The sequence below is a fragment of the Dipodomys spectabilis genome, unplaced genomic scaffold, assembly GCF_019054845.1.
Source record: "Dipodomys spectabilis isolate Male_0828 unplaced genomic scaffold, ASM1905484v1 ptg000002l, whole genome shotgun sequence".
Classification (NCBI taxonomy): Eukaryota; Metazoa; Chordata; class Mammalia; order Rodentia; family Heteromyidae; genus Dipodomys; species Dipodomys spectabilis.
In genome coordinates this window covers 751,193-772,224 of record NW_024870679.1, presented here as the reverse complement: position 1 = coordinate 772,224, position 21,032 = coordinate 751,193, and the positions used below count along the sequence as shown (strand labels likewise).

At 35.9% G+C, this 21,032-nt stretch overlaps 1 protein-coding gene across 6 annotated transcripts in view; it reads right to left on the bottom strand.

Annotated features, from left to right (window-relative positions):
- St7l (suppression of tumorigenicity 7 like) overlaps positions 1-21,032 on the bottom strand; it is a 133,817-nt gene that overhangs the window by 91,884 nt on the left and 20,901 nt on the right. For all 6 annotated transcript variants that reach the window (XM_042674742.1, XM_042674732.1, XM_042674714.1 and 3 more), the window contains exons 6-11: positions 18,488-18,566; positions 15,793-15,947; positions 12,976-13,073; positions 12,619-12,733; positions 9,422-9,494; positions 7,491-7,593 (exon numbers count right to left, since the gene is read on the bottom strand). In XM_042674742.1, the coding sequence (XP_042530676.1) occupies positions 7,491-7,593; positions 9,422-9,494; positions 12,619-12,733; positions 12,976-13,073; positions 15,793-15,947; positions 18,488-18,566 (623 nt within the window). The remainder of the gene's footprint in view (positions 1-7,490; positions 7,594-9,421; positions 9,495-12,618; positions 12,734-12,975; positions 13,074-15,792; positions 15,948-18,487; positions 18,567-21,032) is intronic.

The following is a 21,032-nucleotide window of genomic DNA, read 5'->3' as shown; positions in this document are numbered from 1 at the left end:
GAGAAGAAGATCTGGCCATATACTGGTTAAACAGAGATAGTAGTAACATAAGAGAACTAGAGTTGGGAGAGAGAAAATAAGGATTACTTAACTTTATAAACTTCAGAAGTGTCTGATTTTTTTTAAAGTACCAATTACTTTTACATTAATATATATATACATATATATGTATATATATATATATATATATTTTTTTTTTTTTTTTTTTCTGGCTGTGGGGCCCGAACTCTGGGCCTGGGCACTGTCCCTCAGCTCTTCAGCTCAAGGCTAGCGCTCTACCACTTGAGCCACAGCGCCACTTCTGGCTTTTTATGCTTATGTGGTGCTGAGAAATTGAACCCAGGTCCTCATGCATGCAAGGCAAGCACTCTATCACTGAGCCACCTTCCCAGCCCCTACAGTAATATATTTAAAAAAAATATTTTTTAAAGATGTAGAATTAGTGAGTGAAATCTGAACGATTTCAAAGGTTAAGAGTTGGTAATCTGGAAAGGGCAGAAGTAATGAAGAGAATAATAAAGTCATAAATCAAAATGTACAAATAGACTGTTCAGAGAAAACGTTTAAAAATAAAATTGAGAAAAATTTAGTTTGATGAACATTAAAATGAAGTAATTATTGTAGTAAAGGACTTCCACAACTAGATGGAAAGAGAATTCTGTAGAAGAAGAAAGCCAGTTAAAAGACCGCTCTGGAAACTGTCTGCAAATAAAATATAGCTGAAAATATAAACCAAAGCTGATCTATCCATATTAACTGTAAACAGCCTTAGTGTTATATCTGCAATAAGTAAAAAATTGCTTGGGACAAAATTCCTTTCGACATGTTAGACTCAAATAACTACTTAGTCCCTTGCTTTTGACCAAATATAAAACTTAAAGCTACTCTGGAAGCTATAACTACAAGACACAATAAGATATGGTAAGATATTTTTTGTGTGGGGGTGGTATTTGGGGCTCGAACCCTGGGCCTTGTGCATGGCTGTTCTTTCATAATTCTAAAACAATACCTATGCTTACACTGAAATTCACTTTAATTTTGAACTGCTTTGATCTTTATAATTTACTTTTAAATTACCCTTTTCTATTACTTTGTAAATCTTACAATAGCTTTTGACGAAAAGCAATATAATTCTGACCTGAAGTAATGATAATGCTTTATAATCTTCCTCTTAAAAGCAGAGGTTAAAGAAAAGGCTCTCTGAAGACATCTGAAATTAAGGTACTTTGCTCTTGATCAGTCATGCACACAAAGAACCAATTTATCTCTGCAATTAGTGTTCTCAGTGCACATTCTATAAGACTGGACAGGCAGGCTGAATGCAGAGTCTGTGTGGATATGTGTTTGGGACAGGACTAAAGACACTTTCTAGATAGAAAGCAAACAGAATTGCTATGTGAATAAAGTAAGTTAAACACTACCTAACAGCTTCAGAAGCAAAGGGAAAGTGATCCTATAGAGAAGGGAAAGGCAAGGGGTTAGAGAGGCATTTACCATGAGAAAACTCTTTCCCACTAATCCTATGGAGCCATGAATCAAATGGCAAGCATTTCTTATCTCAACTCTTCTCTTAGTAAAACATAGTGGAATTGTAAATGTATTATAGGCTTCTTTATTTCTGCTATGCCACTCAGAATCTCAATTGCTTGTTTCACCTTTTATAAATGCCAATTTTGTAAGTAGTTTAGTCAATGTAATGCAAGCATGCTAATAAAATACTATCTTCTATAGTTGACAAAACTAACATCCTACAGGTTTCAACTTCTGATAACCAGAATGCATTTAACTCTGCATGTATCAACGAAGTTTAATTTTATTTTTGTTCCTCTACTGGGACTTGAACTTAGGGCTTTACACTCTTACTTTGCTTCTTCACGCAAGGCTTCTACTCTATCACTTGAGCTACAGGTCCATGTCTAGCCTTTTGGTAGAGTTTCACGGCTGGCTTTAAATGCTGATACTCAGATCTCAGCCTCCTGAATAGCTTATCTTACAGGCATGAGTTATTGGCATCCCACTGTCAATTTATTTATTTTTTTATCGGTTGTGGAACTTGAACTCTGGGCCTGGGCACAGCCCCTCAGCTCTTCAACTCAAGGCTAGCACTCTATCACTTGAGCCACAGTGCCACTTCTGTCTGGTTTTCTGGTGGTTTACTGGAGATCAGAGTCTCACGGACTTTCCTGCCCAGGCTGGCTTTGAACTGTGATCCTCAGATCTGAGCCTCCTGAGTAGCTAGGATTACAAGCATGAGCCACCAGTGCCCAGCTTGTCAATTTATTTTTAAAACTCTCCTTACACTTACCAAAGTTTTTATGTAAAGTCTGCTTCCTTGGCAACATAACACTAAAAAGTTTTACTTTAAAATAAGAAATACCAAAGACATAGAGATTTACTCAGCAGGCTTTGTTATTATTTTGTTCTATTTAGAATGTTCTTTTTCCCGGGGCTAGGAAGGTGGGTCAGTGATAGAGTGCTTGCCTTGCATGCATGAGGCCCTGGGTTCGATTCCTTAGCACCACATAAGCAAAAAGAAAAAAGCCGTTAGTGGCGCTGTGGCTCAAGTGGTAGAGCTCTAGCCTTGAGCTGAAGAGCTGAGGGACAGCGCCCAGGCCCAGAGTTCAGGCCCCACAACCGGACTGCCCCTCCCCCCCCCCAAAAAAAAGAATGTTCTTTTTCCCTTACTCTTGAAAACTTCTCTTGTAAGTTACAATGTCCTTGGAATGTTAAATAATTCAAATTAGTTACTGTTAACTATCTCAATATGTTCACCTTTACCTCCTCTCAATAAAGGAATCCCCAAACCTGAGTCATTCTAAGGTTGTAAGTCCTAAAGCAACAGTTCACAAAGAAAATTAAATAGACTGAAACAACAGTAACAGGAAAAAAAGAAGGGCTGGAGGTATAGATCATCAGTCGATCATCTATCCGGCAAGTACTAGCCTCTCAGTTAAAACCCCAGTACTGTTATTTTTAAAAATCCATAAATAAAATCAACACTGATGCTTGATACTCAGACACTATGCTGAGCATTTTATATATCAGCATCTCATTTCATCAAAAAGCTTAGCTACTTTTTACAGTGCTTTCTGTGCTGTCACACTTTTGCTTCTTTATTAAGGTATAATTCAAACTATTATCCTCAAGTATCTACCTTCTAGGTAGCTAGAATTACAGGCAAGCGCCATCATGCCTGGTGGTGGCGGCTGCTGTTGCTGCTGCTGCTGCTTCTTTTTTTAAGAATTGAGTTGTCTATACATTCTAAACATATAAATCCTTTACTAGTCTTTTGCCTTTTCATTTTCTTAACACTATCTAAGATCCTGTTGGATAAAACTAGATTAAAGCACAAATAATATTATGCATTCAGATTGGAGCATTCAGTTGAATTATTTCCATAGAGTGGAATTGTTGACTGGTTTGGTATTTAGTTGAGGAGAAATAAGTAAATTTTTACCTATAAATAAAACTAACATTAAATGTTAAAGTGCATGACTATACAGGCATATGTGTATGTAAGTATGTGTATTTATGTATTTATATATAACAGTTTTAGTAAAGGTATATTTTACTTCCAATAAAATTCATCATTGTAAGTATACAGGCTGTTGGCTTGTTTTGGGTTTTTTTGAGACAGTGTTTCACTTCATAGTCCAAGTTGGCCTTGAACACACTTTATAACCCATATTTACCCCACCCCCACCCCAACACACACACACACACACACACACACACACACACACACACACATTGAGAAACTTCTAGAAAGAATAAATCAAAGAGTCATAATGAAAATTAGAAAACATTTTAACTAAAATATATAAAAATATTGCTATTGTTAAAATTTTGCCCTAGTAAGTGAGAAAATAGGCATACTGAAAATTAAGGCGTGAAATACCTATGTAAGAAGATGCGGAACATAAAATAGAATGACACAAATCTAAGCAAAGTTAAAGGAAGACAATATAGAACAGAAATTAATGAACCAGAAAACAAATAGTAGGGGCTGGGAATGTGGCTTAGTGGTAGAGTGCTTGCATGAACAAAGCCCTGGGTTAGATTCCTCAGTACCACATAAAAAGAAAAAGGCAGAAGTGGTGCTATGGTTCAAGTGGTAGAGTGCTAGCCTTGAGCAAAAGAAGCTCAGTACAGTGCTCAGGCGCTGAGTTCAAGCCCCAGGACTGGCAAACAAACAAACAAAAAATCAAACCAAGTAATAGAAGTTTAAAAAGACAGACCCCCTGGGGAATCTGACCAAGGGGGGAAAATGTAGCCAATGTTACAAAGCTGAAAATGGTGGGAAAAGAGAGCAATAGAAGGGATTATTTTGATTAAACTATAATATACATACATGTCAATTACAACTGATTCTGCAAATACAATAAAACAATTTTATAACTTTATGTAGTAAGTTTGCAGTTTTTGATGAAATAAATATTAGAAACTTTCATCTATTAAAAACTAAGAGTCCAAAGTACCATATAAACAGAAAAAGCAGGAAATGGTGCTGTGGTTCAAGTGGTAGAGGGTTAGCCTTGAGCAAAAAGAAGCTCAGAAACAGTGCCCAGGTCCTGAGTTCAAGCCCCAGGACTGACAAAAAAAAAAAACAAACCAAAAAAACAAAACCAAGAGAACTATATTTGTAATTGAGTAATTAAACTAAAGATACGAAATTCATACATCATAGCTTCTCACAAAGAAAATTCCAGAATCAAATGAATTTACAAATGAATTCTATTTTTCAGAAATAATTAATATTAATATTAAGTAAATTAAAATTAAATTAAATCATTAATTAAAATTAATATTAAGCAGACATAATTCTGACTTTACACAAATTATTCTAGGGAATAAAAAACAGAGAGGTCACTCTTTTAACTTGCTTATAAATCAGTAAATGTAGAGTAAAACTACAAAAAAGGAGGAGCTAAGCATAACTAATATCAAAATAGTGGTGAGGAAAGAGGTTTTAAATGGGAATGGGCAATCAAGTAGGTTTCTCAGGCTGACAGTATTCTGTTTTCTAACCTCAGTGCTAGTTTCCTAGCATTTGCTATATATTAAAATGCACATTTCAGGCTGGGAATGTGACTTAGTGGTAGAGTGCTTGCCTAGTATGCATGAAACCCTGGGTTCGATTCCTCAGTACCACACAAACAGAAAAGGCTGGAAGTGGCACTCTTTGCACAAGTGGTAGAGTGCTAGCCTTGAGCAAAAAGAAGCCCAGGAACAGTACTCAGGCCCTGAATTCAAGCCCCAGGACTGGAATAAATACATAAATAAACAAATAAATAATAAAATGCACATTTTATTTTGCCACTATATTGCACATGTAGTATAATCTGTAATAAAAATTTAAATTTGAGCCAGGTGCTGGTGGCTCCTATTTATAGTTCTAGCTACTCAGAAGTTTGAGATCTGAAGATTGTGGTTCAACGCCAGCCCAGGCAGGAAAGCCAGCCAGGGAGGAAAGAAAAATCACCTGAAAACCAGAAGAGGCCCTGTGGCTTAAAGTGGTAGAGCACTATCCTTGAGTGCAAAAGCTCAGGGACAGTGTCCAGGCCCTGAGTTCAAGCCCAATGACTGACAAAAAAAAACAAAAAAGAAAAAAGAAAAATTAAATTTGTAGAACCAGTGTCACTGAATAAGAGAATGCTATAAAATATTTGTTGATTCTTATTCTTGGATTTCAGTCATTTATTTATTTATATTTACTTATTTTGAGTTACTGGGGATCAAAGAAGCCAGATAAGCAATCTACCCCTACTCAGTCCTAGATTTCAGTACTTCTTTTTTTAGAATGGGGTCTTGCTATTCAGCCAGGCTAGCCTCAAGTTTGCAATCATTCTGCTATTGTCTCCTCAGTGCTGGATTTACAGGTGTGCACCACCACACCCAGTCAGTAATTCACTATACCATATATTTTCTCCTCCCTCCCTCCCTCTCTCTCTCTTCTGTTCTTTCCTTTTGGTTGGTCGCGGGACTTGAACTCCGGGCCTAGGTACTGTCCCTTAGCTCTTCAGTCAAGGCTAGCGTTATACCACAGTAAGCCACAGTGCCACTTCCAGTTTTCTGGTGATTTATTGGAGGTAAAAGTTTCATGGCCTTTCCTGCCCAGGCTGGCTTTGAACTGTGATGCTCAGATCTCAGTCTCCTGAGTAGCTAGGATTACAGGTGTGAGCCACCAGCACCAGGTTATTCACTTACTTTAACAGTAAACTTATTGAACAACTTTATAATTTCCTCTTCTAGGAGATTGTCTCAATAGTCATCTCTTTACTGAGGAGATTGTCTCAATAGTCATCTCTTTACTGACTACTGGCTTTCACTATTAACACATCCTGGTATTATATTTTGTGGTAAGGGTATCCTTAAATATTTTATAGTTTCTGAGACATTATAAAACCAAATTTTAAATCTTTTTTTTTTTTTTTGGGGGGGGGTCTGGTCATGGGGCCTGAACTCTGGGCCTGGGCACTGTCCCTCAGCTCTTCAGCTCAAGGCTAGCGCTCTACCACTTGAGCCACAGTGCCACTTCCAGCTTTTTTTCTTTTTTGCTTATGTGGTGCTGAGGAATCGAACCCAGGGCCTCAGGCATGCAAAGCAAGCGCTCTACCACTGAGCCACCTTCCCAGCCCGTGAGACACCTTCCCAGCTCCCCAAATTTTAAATCTTGAGTTTAGGTGTATAGGTAATAATATACAAATACCAACAAATAATTTGTATGATTATATATAAAGACAAATAAAATAAATTGTTTAATCTGGAACCAAATAAGCATGAACTCAGCAATTCTTTTAAGAAGTTCACATCTGTTTCATATCATTATTTTAATTCATTTGTTTTTGTTTTTTATGTACTCGGCCCTCATTCAAACTTTAGGTCTTAACCAAGTTTTTATTCTAATAGGAAATTTACTGATCTGAAATATAAATAATCTTTTGTTAAGACCACACCATTTGATTATTTCTCTATAACTATAACAAAAGTATAGCTAAGTGGAGCAGCACTCAGCTAACATGCATAAGGCATTGAGTTCCATTCCCAGCTCTGGAAAAAAAAAAAGCTCAGTAAACAAAAATCAAATTTTATTTTGGCAATAATTACAAAGCTCATGGTAAACTAACTGCTTCTAATCTCCTTTCTATGTAGTGCTTTCTTTTTCTTTTTTTTGCCAGTTCTGGGGCTTGACCTCAGAGCCTGGGTACTGTCCCCAAGCTTCTTTTGCTCAAGGCTAGCACTTTACCATTTGAGCCACAGTGCCACTTTTGGCTTATTCTGTTAATGTAGTACTGAGGACTTGAACCTACGTCTTCATGCATGCTAGGCAAGCCTTTTAATGTCCCCTTTAATGTACATAGTAAACATCAGAATACTACACACTAAAGCAATTCCAACCAAAATTGTGGCAACCTGAACTTTGGTCTACAACACTGCAATCAATTTGTTAAGCTTAAAAAAATTAGTATTTTCATTTAAAAATTTCTTACTTTTGGAACATGAGGATTAAATTCCACAGCTCTATGAATTGCTTCCACAGCATTGATTTCTGCTGTGCTTAATCCTCTTCTGCAGGCTGTTTCTGGAGAGAATCTGTGGGGAAAAAAAAGACAAAATGAAGAAATGAACAAATAAAAAAAAAAAGAAAATTATGGAGTTAGACTACAATATAGCCCCTGAATCAGAGGTTTCTGATAACGGCCAAAGATAAGAGCATATAATTATTACAAATGAAAGTAAAGCATCTAGTTCAACATAAAAACATGAACTGAGTGTCAGTGGCTCACACCTGTAATCCTAGCTACTTAGGAGGAAGGACAGCTTTGGCAAAAAGTTTACAAGACTCCATATCAATGGAAGAAGCTGAGACATGGCTGTAATTTCAGCAACAAGAAGTGAAAAATAGGTATATCATGGTCCATGTGTGTACCCAGTCAAAAAATAAGATACTATCTCAAAAATAACCAGTGTGAAACAGGGCTGGAGGCATGGTTCAGTGGTATAGCACTTGCTTAGCAAGTACAAGGCTATGAGTTCAAATCTCAATGCTGTTGAAAAGAAATTTCAAAGATAATAAGAAATGCTACCAAGGGCAGGGGCAACCAGAAAAATCTCAAGAAACAGAAGTACATTTTCATCAAAATTTTAGCTAAGAAGAAAGATAATGAATATTCGCTGTAATTTATATCAAGGAATACTTATTAAAAGAAAATGGGCACTCTGTCTCTTTCTTTTTTATATGCTGATACCAGGACTTCAACTCAGAGTCTCATGCTTTTGCTCAGCCCTCTTCTATTCAAAGCTGGACCTATATCTCTAAAGCCATGCCTACAATTCTGTTTTATTTGCTCATTAACTGGAGGTGAGAGTCTCATGGACTTTTCTGCCCAGGCTAGCTTCAAACTTTGCTCTTTAGAGCTCAGCCTCCTAAGTAATTAGGAATACAGGCATGAGCCACTAGTGTGCAGCTGGTTCATGTCTGAATATCTTTTTATTTTGGACAAAGGATCTCACTGGCAAGTTTCTGTATATATCTTATTTGCCATATAAAGAAAATTTATTAAGGATAGACAAAAACAGAAGGAAAGCAGAATAATTCAATCACAATCTAAGAACAGACAACGTGAAACCTATTTCCCTACCAGACACAATTTACCGTGTGTATTTTTTTTTTTTTGTCGGTCGTGGGGCTTGAACTCTGGGCCTGGGCGCTGTGCCTCAGCTCTTCAGCTCAAGGCGAGCACTCTACCACTTGAGCTACAGCGCCACTTCCGGTTTTCTGGTGGTTTATTGGAGATAGGAATCTCACGGTCTCTCCTGCCCGGGCTGGCTTTGAACCGCGATCCTCAGCTCTCAGCCTCCTGAGTAGCTAGGATTACAGGCATGAGCCACCAGCGCCCGGCTTACCGTGTGTACTTTTGAGCATACTCTCTTTCTAGTCATTGCTTTAGGTGCTCTGTATATATATATATAATCTTCACAAATCATCCTATAATAACATTATTATTTTGAGGATGAGGAATAACTCAAAGTAATGAACTTGTCCAAAGTTCTACAGCTAGTATGTGATAAAGTTTGAATTAAATTCCTATTAAATTAATTCTAACTTTTTTTTGCTTTCCAATACACAAATTGAAAGGCCTCAAAGTTACAGAAGATCAAGAATTATTCAGAAGGAAGCAGAAAGGAAAAAACAGTTTTTAAGTCAGTGGTAGATCAGGGCATGGAAGTTCAGGCCTATAATCCCAGCACTTTGGAGACCGAGGCAGAAAAATTGCAAGTTTAAGCTACCTAGCAAGCTACCTAGCAAGATCCTGTCTCTAAATAATTAAATAAATAAAATTAATAAAGTCAGTGAAGAAGAAACACAATATTGAGTTTAGCAGTCTTCCCAAATTACTATAGTTTAGTATCTACTTACTTATCTGAGACAGTCCTTGTTTTTAATAGTGCTGCTGTATAACAGATTGCTGCTGACTTTGGAAGGCTTATATCTGTAACAATAATTTTTAAATAAGGTAAGAATTATTTTAAATGTCTTAGGATAATTTTTATAAACCTAATTTATATGCAAATCCAACAGGTGTATTATAGTGGTAGAAGCACTTAGACACAGTTAAAATACCTAATTCTACTATCTACTAGCTACTATTTATGAGCTGATAGCCATTTCTTTCTTTTTTTTTTTTTGGTTGGTCGTGGGGCTTGAACTCGGGGGTTGGGTGCTGTCCCTGAGCTCTTCAGCTCAAAGCGAGCACTCTACCGCTTGAGCCATTGCGCCACTTCCGGTTTTCTAGTGGTTTATTGGAGATAAGAGTCTCACAGACTTTGAACTTTTTTTTCTTTTTTTTTTTATTGTGAAAATACTGTACAGAGGGCTTATAATTACATGGGCAAGATAATGAGTACATTTCTTTTTTTTTTTTGGGGTCCGGTCATGGGGCCTGAACTCTGCCTGGGCACTGTCCCTCAGCTCTTCAGCTCAAGGCTAGCACTCTACCACTTGAGCCACAGAGCCACTTCCGGCTTTTTTCGTGTTGCTTATGTGGTACTGTGGAATCGAACCCAGGGCCTCAGGCATGCAAGGCAAGCGCTCTACCACTGAGCCACCTTCCCAGCCCCTGTGAGTACATTTCTTATCAAGCATTGTAGCCTCCTCCTTTGTTTCCCCTTCCCATCCCATCCTCCCCCCGCTCCCCTACTCAACCCTCCTCCCCCAGTACCGAAGTTGTAAAAGTAGTTTTCAGCATAGGACTTGTATGTCTCATTGTTGCAGTGGGTCAACCTGTATCCTGTGATCCTCAGATCTCAGCCTCCTGAGTAGCTAGGATTACAGGCGTGAGCCACCGGCGCCCGTCTGATAACAATTTCTTTGCTCTCAGTTTCTACTTCTCTAAAGAGAGAATGCTACTTTCTGGCAGGGTGTAACTGTCTTTGAGAACCCTGTGCACAACAAGTGCTCAACAAAGTTTTACAGTAAGAGGATTCAGGAGAAAAGCTATAATTATAATTATATAAATATATGTATATATAAACACATCTAATCGTACAGAAAAATTAAGATTATAAAAAATTAAATATAGTCTGTTAAATCAATTACTGTTGAAACAAACAAGGGTGATTTTTATTTTTCCTTTGTCTTAAGCTTTTGTATTTTCCATATCTTCTTAAATAATACTTTTTATAAAATGAAAAAAAGTAATTTGGGAGTATAAACAAAATAAAAATTTACAAGAATGCCTAAAATAGCATTATCAAAAGAGTAAGAATGGGGCCTGGGAAGGTGGCTCAGTGGTAGAGCGCTTGCCTTGCATGCATGAGGGCCTGGGTTTGATTCCTCAGCACCGCATAATCAGAAAAAGCTGGAAGCAGTGCTGTGGCTTAAGTGGTAGAGTACTAGCCTTGCGCTAAAGAGGTAAGGGACAGCACCCAAGCCCAGAGTTCAGGCCCCAAGACCAACAAAAAAAGAAGAGTAAGAATGACAAACAGGATGTTTTAAATTCTAGTTACACTAAGGAAGAATATTTGCTTTTAATGACTTTAGGATTCTAAAGGATGATAAAAACTGAGAGATATGAAAACTGACAAAAGAAGCACAGCAACTTTAGCTTTATTAGTTTTACCTGATTTTACTTTAATGAATTGGGTCTTATTCTGAATTTTTTGGAAGGGGGCAGAACTGGCATTTAAATTCAGAGCTTTGTACTTGCTAGGAAGGCACTCTACTACTTAAGCCATGAGCTCAGATGTTTTGCTTTCATTATTTTTTAGTAAGGTCTCACATTATGCCTGTGATAGCCTGGACCTCAATCTCAAGCAGATGAGAACACAGGTATGTACCACCACACTCAACTTTCATTGGTTGAGGTGACTCTCCAAAACTTTTTCCTTGAACCACAGTGCTCTCAATTCCCACCTTCTCAACAGCTAGGATTACAGGCATAAGCCACCACATCTAGCTCTTATTCTGACTTTTTATATTTAGTCCCTAAACTTTCAGCACAAATATTGTAAGCAGGTTATGCATCCAGCAAGTTACATATGGAAGGAATTTCTTGCAAATTTCTCCCTAAGTCTACACAATTCTGAAATATCTGGAATTTTGCCTAAGAATTCCAGATGTTAAAAATAAATAAACTTCCAACTATAACACATTTCAAAGTTTCAAATCATGGAGATTCTCAAGCTAATATATAGGAACCTATGTCAGGACAAGTATAAATATAAATGACTTTATATGCTCTGTCATAATGGAAGATATGGCCAGAAACATTATGTTCATGAGGAAGTGAGGAAGTGTTCAGCTTGGGGTTGAAAGCTGATGTCTCCTCTGAAGGATGAGAAAGTTTATGTCTTTAAAGTTTTCCTAACTCCATTTTCAGTAAACTGCATTGTTATAATAATTAGCATTGTTAATGTATACTGAATTATGGTTGTGAGAGGACTAGTGAACAAAGAAATTGAATACTTGGATTTAAGTTTTGGCTGGCCATTTACTGGCTGGAAGATATCACCTAATATTTAACTTTCTTAAACCCCAGTTTCCTAATTTAGTAAATGGAAAGAGTGAAACTACTTGTCCTATCACCCTTCATGTTTACTGCAAGGACCACATGAGATTATAAGTAACTGTAACTAAAAGGCAGGGTAAAAATGTGATTTTGCATTATTCTTTGTTAGTCTTAAAAACACTATTCAGCACCTTCTGTTATCTTTTATTACTTGATATTTCAAAATAAATTAGGTGAATAGCATTATACTTTTCCAAAGATTTCACCTAACAAGCTGTCTTTATTGTTATGTTCAATTCTCTATACATTCCACTACAATGCAAATCCTCCAAGTTCTAATTCTGTGTCCTCTTATTCACCATTGTGTTCCAAGTGCCTACTCATAGTACATACTCAATAAGCAAAGAAATAATCTTTACAGAAAAGTTCCTCAGGTTCTTCTACCAAAAATCTAGTTAAAGATACTTAACAGCAACTTGGACTGCTATATACTACATGTTGTATGATAATATTGAAAAGATAAAGTCAGGGAAACAGATGAATAGGATCACATTTATAATTACACAACTGAAATGAGAAAACCATTTTATCAAGACATAAAACTCACCATCATATTTTGCTAGTACTGCCTGAACATCTGCATAGGCCTGTAACTCTAAAAGTGATTCTAAGAGATTTTCATGGATGTTCAACATGGTAAAAGGAGGAAATTCTTTCATCAACTGTGCATTAAGAGGAAAAAAAGATTAAAATCATAATAGGAACTCAACAGAGCTGAAATAGATTCATTATTCTTTGCTTCTTTATAAAACTGTGAAGGCCCACCCAACCTTTGATAAATATATGTATATATTAAATACCTTCTTACAAAAATTGCCAATGACAATGATTCTGCATTAAAATAATTGGCAACTTAAACTACATTTTGGTTTTGAATAATGATTCAGTTATCAAATTTACTTACATCTCTCATTATTTTCACTGCTTCTTTTATTCTTCCTAATTTTCTTGCACACATTGCCAATCTTCTTTTAATATATACCAGCACATTAGTATCTCTCCCTATTTAAAAAAAAACACACAAAATTGACTCAACCATCAATTTTGTATTATAACCTGCTATTTCACTAGTGTGTTGCCTATTAATTTTATCTGCTTATCTTGGAAGATTCAAGTAAAATTAAATTGTATCAGATTGGAGGAATATTATTGGTCATTGAACCAATGATTATTAGGTGATGAATATTGAGTGAAAGTACTCCCTACTTTCAAAGTAAAAGCTTATAGAGGTTACTTTTGCCAATAATATTTCAAGTGCAGAATATATATAATTGATAATTGATATAACTGATTAATGAATTTTAATATTAACAGAAATAAATCCATAGATTAATAGAAGATGTAACATTAGCTTATTGTTTTAAGCTTCTGTATAAACCATCAATGCTTTCCCATTAAAAAATATATTTATTTAGGTAGCTTTGGGAATTGAACTCAGGGCTTCTAGCATTCTAGGCATGTACTCTACCACTGGGCTATATAACCCAAGGTCCTATAATTCCTTCTAGTATGTTGCTGTATTCTTATTCTCTACTCCTCCATTTTTCAAAGTGTGTTCTTCTTCCTTCTTAATTTTTTTTTTTTTTTTTGGTCATGAGGCTTGAACTCTGGGCCTGGGCACTATCCCTCAGCTCTTCAGCTCAAGGCTAGTGCTCTACTACTTGAGCCACGGCACCACTTCTGACTTTTTCTGTTTATGTGGTGCTGAGGAATCAAACCCAGGGCCTCATGCATGCGAGGCAAGCACTCTACCACTAAGCCACCTTCCCAGCCCCAATTGCATGCTTCTTTATGTGTATGTATGTGTGTGCACAAAACATTCTTTATTGTTCAATTTAAAAAATGCTTAATTTCCAAAACAAAATTTCTGTGACTAACAAAGTTCTCTTAATAGCTAGTAAGTAACAAATTATAAAACTATTTCTAGAAAGGGATAACAAAGTTCCATAACATAACTATATTTGATATTAGAGAAGGACAAATGGCACAACTTCTTTACATGGGTACATTACTTCTAGGCTACAAAATTAACTATTCTCCTCATTACTCGTAACATACATTAATAAAATATACTGTAAACACCAGTATTTAACTCAGGGAGAAAAACATCATCAGAATTTTAATTTCCACAAACAAAAGATTCAAAAGTTAACTGTTAACAGATAATGCATTATGTAAATATAATTCAATTTATTGCCTACTCCCTGCCCAAATCATAAAACTAAAACCTTCTGGGCACAAAAAAAATAATAAGAAGCAGCACTGCTGATTCTAACATCTTTGGTAAGAGTGTTTCAATCATTACCAAAAGAGCATATCTAGAAATGTAAAGAAAAAAACCCAGACTCAGGGCTGGGAATGTGGCTTAATGGTAGAGTGCCTAGCAAGTATTAAGCCCTGGGTTCGATTCCTCACTACCACATAAACAGAAAATGCCAGAGGTGGTGGTGTGGCTCAAGTGGTAGAGTGCCAGCTTTAAGCAAAAGAAGCTCAGGGACAGTGCCCAGGCCCTGAATTCAAGCCCCAGGACTGGAAAAAAATAAAAACAAAAACAAAAATCCCAGACCCAGTAGTGAAAAAAAATAAAGAAAAATAACCATTAACTCTGCATTGTTAAAGATGGGGGGGGAGACAGAAAGAATGAGGGAGAAAGGAGGAGGGAGGAAAGGAAGGAAGCCACTCCTCACACTATATGTACATACACAGTCTGAAGAACAAACAGAAGTTTGTGCCTGAGCTGGTCATGTACTTGCTTAGCATGCAAAGGCCTCTGGGTTCAATCCCTAGAGGCACAACAAAAGACTTGCATCTACTATTGCTTTGAATAAGGATGAGCTAAAGGTTAAGGTAATACTTTTCTACAGGAGGATATTCTCTATACTAGTTAGCACTTAGAATATTCTTCTAAATCCTACAGTTTTTGAAAACTTTGTTTTGTTAGTTCTGAGGCTCAATCTCAAGGCTTTATGCTCTCATTCCTGGCTGGTACTCTACCACTGAGCCACACCTTCTGTCTGTCTTTTTTGCAGGTTAATTGGACATGGGTCTCTCAGACTGGTTTCAAACCAAGATCCACTGATCTTAGCCTTTTTTAAATAGATATTTTTCATTGTAAAGATACTGTAGAGAGGGGTTACAGTTACATGAGTTGATCTTAGCCTTTTGAGTAGCTAGGTTTACAGGTGTGAGCCTGTATGCTTGGCCCAAACACTTTTGAATTGCTTCTCTAATGGCTGGCCTGATTTTTAGATTAAATAAACTGCTTAGTCTTAGAACAGCAAATTCCTCCCAAATAATCAGAGCAAAATGCCATAAGCATTTTGGCTAGTATATAATTTTTGTCTTCTTTTCTTACAGGTACTAGTTGATTAGAAAACTAATCTTATCTACTATCTCATAAAAAATTAACCTCTAAATAGTAAGCTATTATTATTATTTTCATTATTTTTACAGAAGCTAAAAAGACAATAAAAATCAGTTCAGGGCTGGGAAGGTGGCTCAGTGGTAGAGCACTTGCCTTGCATGCATGAGGCTCTAGGTTCGATTCCTCAGCACCACATAAGCAAAAAGAAAAAAGCCAGAAGTAGCGCTGTGGCTCAAGTGGTAGAGCGCTAGTCTTGAGCTGAAGAGCTGAGGAACAGCGCCCAGGCCCAGAGTTCAGGTCCCACGACTGGACCCCACCCCCCCCCCAAAAAAAAAAAATCAGTTCAAATTTGCTTACTCAGTTGAGCTTCATGTTGAGGACTTTGGTGCTGGCATTGTTGAGATCGCCTATAAATTGTTTCTCCTGCTTTGAGGGCCTGTTTAAATAACCTTTCAGCATCTACAATAGTTGTCGCTTCTTCCTCAGCCAGTAGAACATATGCAGTGGCACAACTATGAAGAAAGCAAGTAAGATAATTTTAAGTACAATGGTAAAGCAAGTATTTCTCTTGGATTATATCCCTTTAGTCTATACCATGTTTCCCCTAGCCTCACCTACACTTTTCCTCTTTGATGAAAAAAAAAATCTTCGTTAAATATTTTAATACATTAAGAGGCACCTTCATTATGTTTAAGACCATAATTCTGCACTCTCATCTTTCTCTTCTACCGCTTACTTTCTCTTTTTTTTCTATGTGCATTCTCTGACACATTGTCCTATGTTTTCATGCGGAAGAGGAGATAAACGACATAAAAAGAAGTGTCTGAATGTTCAATCCTTAGAATCCCAATGCCTCAAAAGAAAAATACTATTTAAAAAGTAGTTCCAGGGACCAAATACTCCAGGGGTAATACCTGCTCTCAGGCACTATATACTTTGCAGTATTTATCTCATGTGGACAGCTACAGGACAAAGTAAAGGCTGGGGAAAATTCCTTGGCTCACTAGGAACCTTTCACATCTGATCAGAAACATATTCCTGGACCTAGGTCTTTACTACAAAACTGAATGTTCCTTTTGTATATGACCCCATCCTCACTTTGAGACTCATCCATAATAACATGAAGCATAATTTCTCTTAGTCTAAATTCCAGTCCTTCTTCCTATAGCCTACTCATACCCCTCACATCCATGTTTATTCAAAGTTTTCCTTCTCTTCACCTTACCAAAACATTAAGATTTTCAAAGTTTTCCTTCTCTTCACCTTACCAAAACACTAAGATTTTTTTCTTTTCGTTTTTTAAAGTCAAACAGCTGGCTAATAAAATAAATTCATTCTTGGTTTTGGGGGGAAAAAAAAACTAAAAAAAAACAGAAGTGTCCTTTGCATTCCCAGAAATAACAAGCACATTTGTTATTGTTCTTAGTTCTGACTATCCAGCCTAGATTTTCCAGTACTCTAATTGGTAGCCACATACAGCTACTGAAACTTGAAATGTGGTTAGTGTGAATTGAAATGTGATGTAAGTGTACACCAAACTTTCAACACTGAGAAAATATAAAATACTTCATTAATAGTTTTTTTATTTTTATTTTTTATTTATTTTTTTGGGTCCGGTCGTGGGGCCTGAACTCTGGGCCTGGATGCTCAGCTCTTCAGCTCAAGGCTAGCACTCTACCACTTGAGCCACAGAGCCACTTCCGGCTTTTTACTTATGTGGTGCTGAGGAATCAAACCCAGGGCCTCGAGCATGCAAGGCAAGTGCTCTACCACTGAGCCACCTTCCCAGCCCCATAGTTTTTTAAAATATTGTATGCCAAAATGTTTTAAAAGTTTGAATGTCTAAATAAGCATTTTACTTTTTAAATGTGGGTACTAGAAATTTTGTTGTTGTTAGTTGTGGGACTTAAAACTAGCACTCTACCACTTGAGCCACAGCGCCACTTCCGGTTTCTTAGAGGTAACTGGAGATATGAGTCTCAGGAGGACTTTTCTGCCAGGGCTGACTTCAGACTCAGATCTTGGTCATGAGTAGCTAAGATTATAGGTGTGAACCACCAGTACCAGGTGAAAATTTTAATTTTCATGTATTTTATACAATATAATTCATTTGAATAGCAGCCCTTTTTCTGCTTTATTTTTCAAGTAAGGTCTTGAATTTTTGCTGGGGCTGGCCTCACACTACAATCCTCATTCCTACCTATGGTTTTCCCTCATAGCTGGGACCATGAGTGCATGCACCATGCCTCCTTTATTAATAGTCATTTTTGTCCATGCTGGCCTTGAACTATGATCTTTCCCATCTCCGCCTTCTGAGTGGCTGAATTACAAGCATAAGCTACTGTGCCTAGTCTTAGTCAATGGTTTTTAGAGTTCTCTATTCTACCATTTTGCTCTACCTTAAGATGGTCTTCTTAATAAGGACAGGAGAGTTTCAAGGGAAAACTCTAAATTCACATTATTCTGGAAGCATTCATTAAGCCATCTCAACTGGGCATATATTTTTACTCTTGACATTTATTTAATGGGTAGTAGACTTAATTGATATGACCATTTACTGACTCAAAGTTTTACATTTTTTTTTGTCTCAAGACATAAAGCGGACACAGTGCTATAAAAATGAAGACAAAAGTTGTGAGAGCTATATTTGATTTATTTTTAATCTTCTAAGCCTTCAAGCCCATTAGCAACTAAAGTTCTCAAGACTGAATAAATGCTTTCAATGAGTGATTTAAATGAAAAACAAAATTAAAACAATGGCCTAAGTATTTTAGTACACTTTTAACTATCCAGTCTTATCACCAATAATCAATATTACCCAAATTAAAAGGAATTTCTAAGATGTGCCTACTCAAAAACATATATATGTTTACAACTTTAGAAACAAAATACAAATGTCCAATGAATGCTGCAAATTTTATTCTTAGTATGCAGAAAAGGAAAGGGGACTGTTAAAACTCTATGTGTTTTAGGAGTAGAAAAAAGGAAATATAAAAGCATTTTCCTGTGTTTCCTTAAAAATAAACTTATTTTCCATATATTTCAAACTTACTCATTGTTTAATTCTAAAGCTTGATAGGCTGCTTTGATGCGAGCTGGAGGATTTCTTTCCCTCCATGCCTTCTGCATAACTGTAGGAAAAATATTGCAAAAAGTGGATGAGATGATAAACATAAATAATAATCTTATGCAAATTGTATGAAAAATGTTCTAGAGGAGCAAATAAAACCTTAAATAACATGTTCATAAACATATGAAACAAGAAACTGAGTTACTAGCTTACATTAATTGTATGAGAAATTTACACTAAATTTGGAAAGTTTTCATATAGTAAAAAAATTCTATGATTTATATGAGTAACAACATGTAAGGAACTTAACTATTATAACATTATTACATATAAACATATGTATATATAAGTGCATGTTAAAATTAAGTTTGAGTAATACATTAGATTATAATCAATATGTTCTACTCTTTACCATTATGAAAGATTCTATGGAACTGTTAGAAATATACAAAAACTTAAAAACAAAGTCTTTGCTCAATGATTCACTATAGAAAGGTATCTAATTTATATGTTGTATGAAAACTGGAAAGGGAAAACAAACCAATTAGAAATACTGTACATTTCTGGGAAATGTCAGCTCTGCCAGAGCTGAAAATAAAAGCCTTGAGTTAGGATTTCTCTGGAAATATAGTAGTTTTGCTACCATTTGCTGTACCACAATTAAGATATCACTTTAAGTGCTAAGATTCTTGTAAGTTAAACGAACAAACAAGTAAACAACGTAGATTTCTAAATCTAAAGTAGATTTCTAAGTCTGTCTATTTTAAGTTTGATGAGAAAAATGGAGAACCTATGAGTGTTGATTTTGGAACAAAACCTACAACTCTTCAGAAAGAATAATGTGGAAAATGAGTTTTCCTTTGGAAACGAAATATTAGTCTTGGCTTAGAAAAGGAGACAATATATTCCACTGTGAAACAAAACTATATTTCTCATATCAAACATGTCACCAGTTAGCTGATAGCTAGTGCTTCCTAAACTTGACAAATTGATGCAAGTCAGCGTTCATTTGATACTGACCAAGTAGAGAACATCATTCTGTGAAAATTCTAAAATACCAAAATGAAGTATATTAGGATTTGAAATTTTTGATGAGTCTCTTTTCTTTAAGCTACATGATATTTAGAAATAAAACTTTAATGCTGAATCTTAACCAACATTTTATTGGGTATTCTGCTATACTAGATATGTATCACATTTTCTGAAACCATTTTCCTTTTGATGGAATGCTTTCCTGCTATAAAAATATTATAACATTCTTTCTGTAACCATTTTCCTTTTGATGGAATGCTTTCCTGCTATAAAAATATTACAACAATCTTTCTGTGCCTTTGTCTATCTTGTTATAGCTGATAAAATACTTCCTTTCTAGAACAACAGTTCCAGTTGGTTAAAATATATGTACCTTTTAAAAGACCTTGGATATATGCACCCAAACTCCTCAATATTCATTTGTACTGTTGAGGTATCAGAGAGTGACACTATTTCTACTTTCTTACCAATATATTATAGGTTGAATGCCCCTAATCCTTATCCAAAATCTGAAATGCTCCAAAAGCTAAAACATAAAACTACAAATAGAGAATTCCACACTTGACTTCACGTGATGGATTGTAGTCAAAACACAGGCACACTAAGAATATTATATAAAACTACCTTCATCTATTTATATAAGGTATATATGAAGCATATGTGAATTCTGTGCTTAAATTTGGGCTGCATCTCCAAGATATCTCATTTTCAAAATTAAATATTCTCAAAATTGAAAAAATCTGAACTCTAAAACACTTCTCGTCACAACTGTTCCATACTCAATTTGTATGATCAAGTCTTTGCTATTTTAATACATGAAGGCAATCTCATTTTCATTTGTTTCAATTTCTAGTGATGTTATATAAACCCTTTGTAGGTACCTTTTCTTATTCTTATGTTTTCATATACTCTATCCAATCTTTCAAGACTATTCTTCACAATCAAGGCAGCCCTAAGCCTAAAAGAAAGGCGGAAATAAAGTTGAGGAAGAAAAATGAATATTTTTTTCTAAAATAAGGCCTAGGAATAATTTAAAGCAAACTGCTGATTTACTAATCAATTTTCTAAGAGCTCATGATATACCTAAAATAATTAACACAAGCAATTAGCAAGTTGCTCGTTTATCTTTTAAGTTAAACAATATTTAATAAAAGAGAACAGCAGAAATCAGCACACCAGGGATCACAAATGTAAATGCCTACAAAAGCTAAGCAGGAAACACAAAAGAACTAAAAACACATGCACAATTTAACTCTCTCTGATTTCTACAAAGTTGTCTTTCCTACTTTCCAATTAAAGGTGTAAATTTAGATTTTAATGTGAAATCTCTCGATTTGTTTTCTTTTTGAGCCAGGTTATCACTCTATTGTCTAGGCTGATGCTGAACTCCTGGACCAAGTGTATATCCCACTCCAGCCTCCCCAGTGGACTCCAGGTATATACCATTTCCCCAGGATCCTGATTTTTAAATGTTAAAAAGAAAAACAAAAGTTTA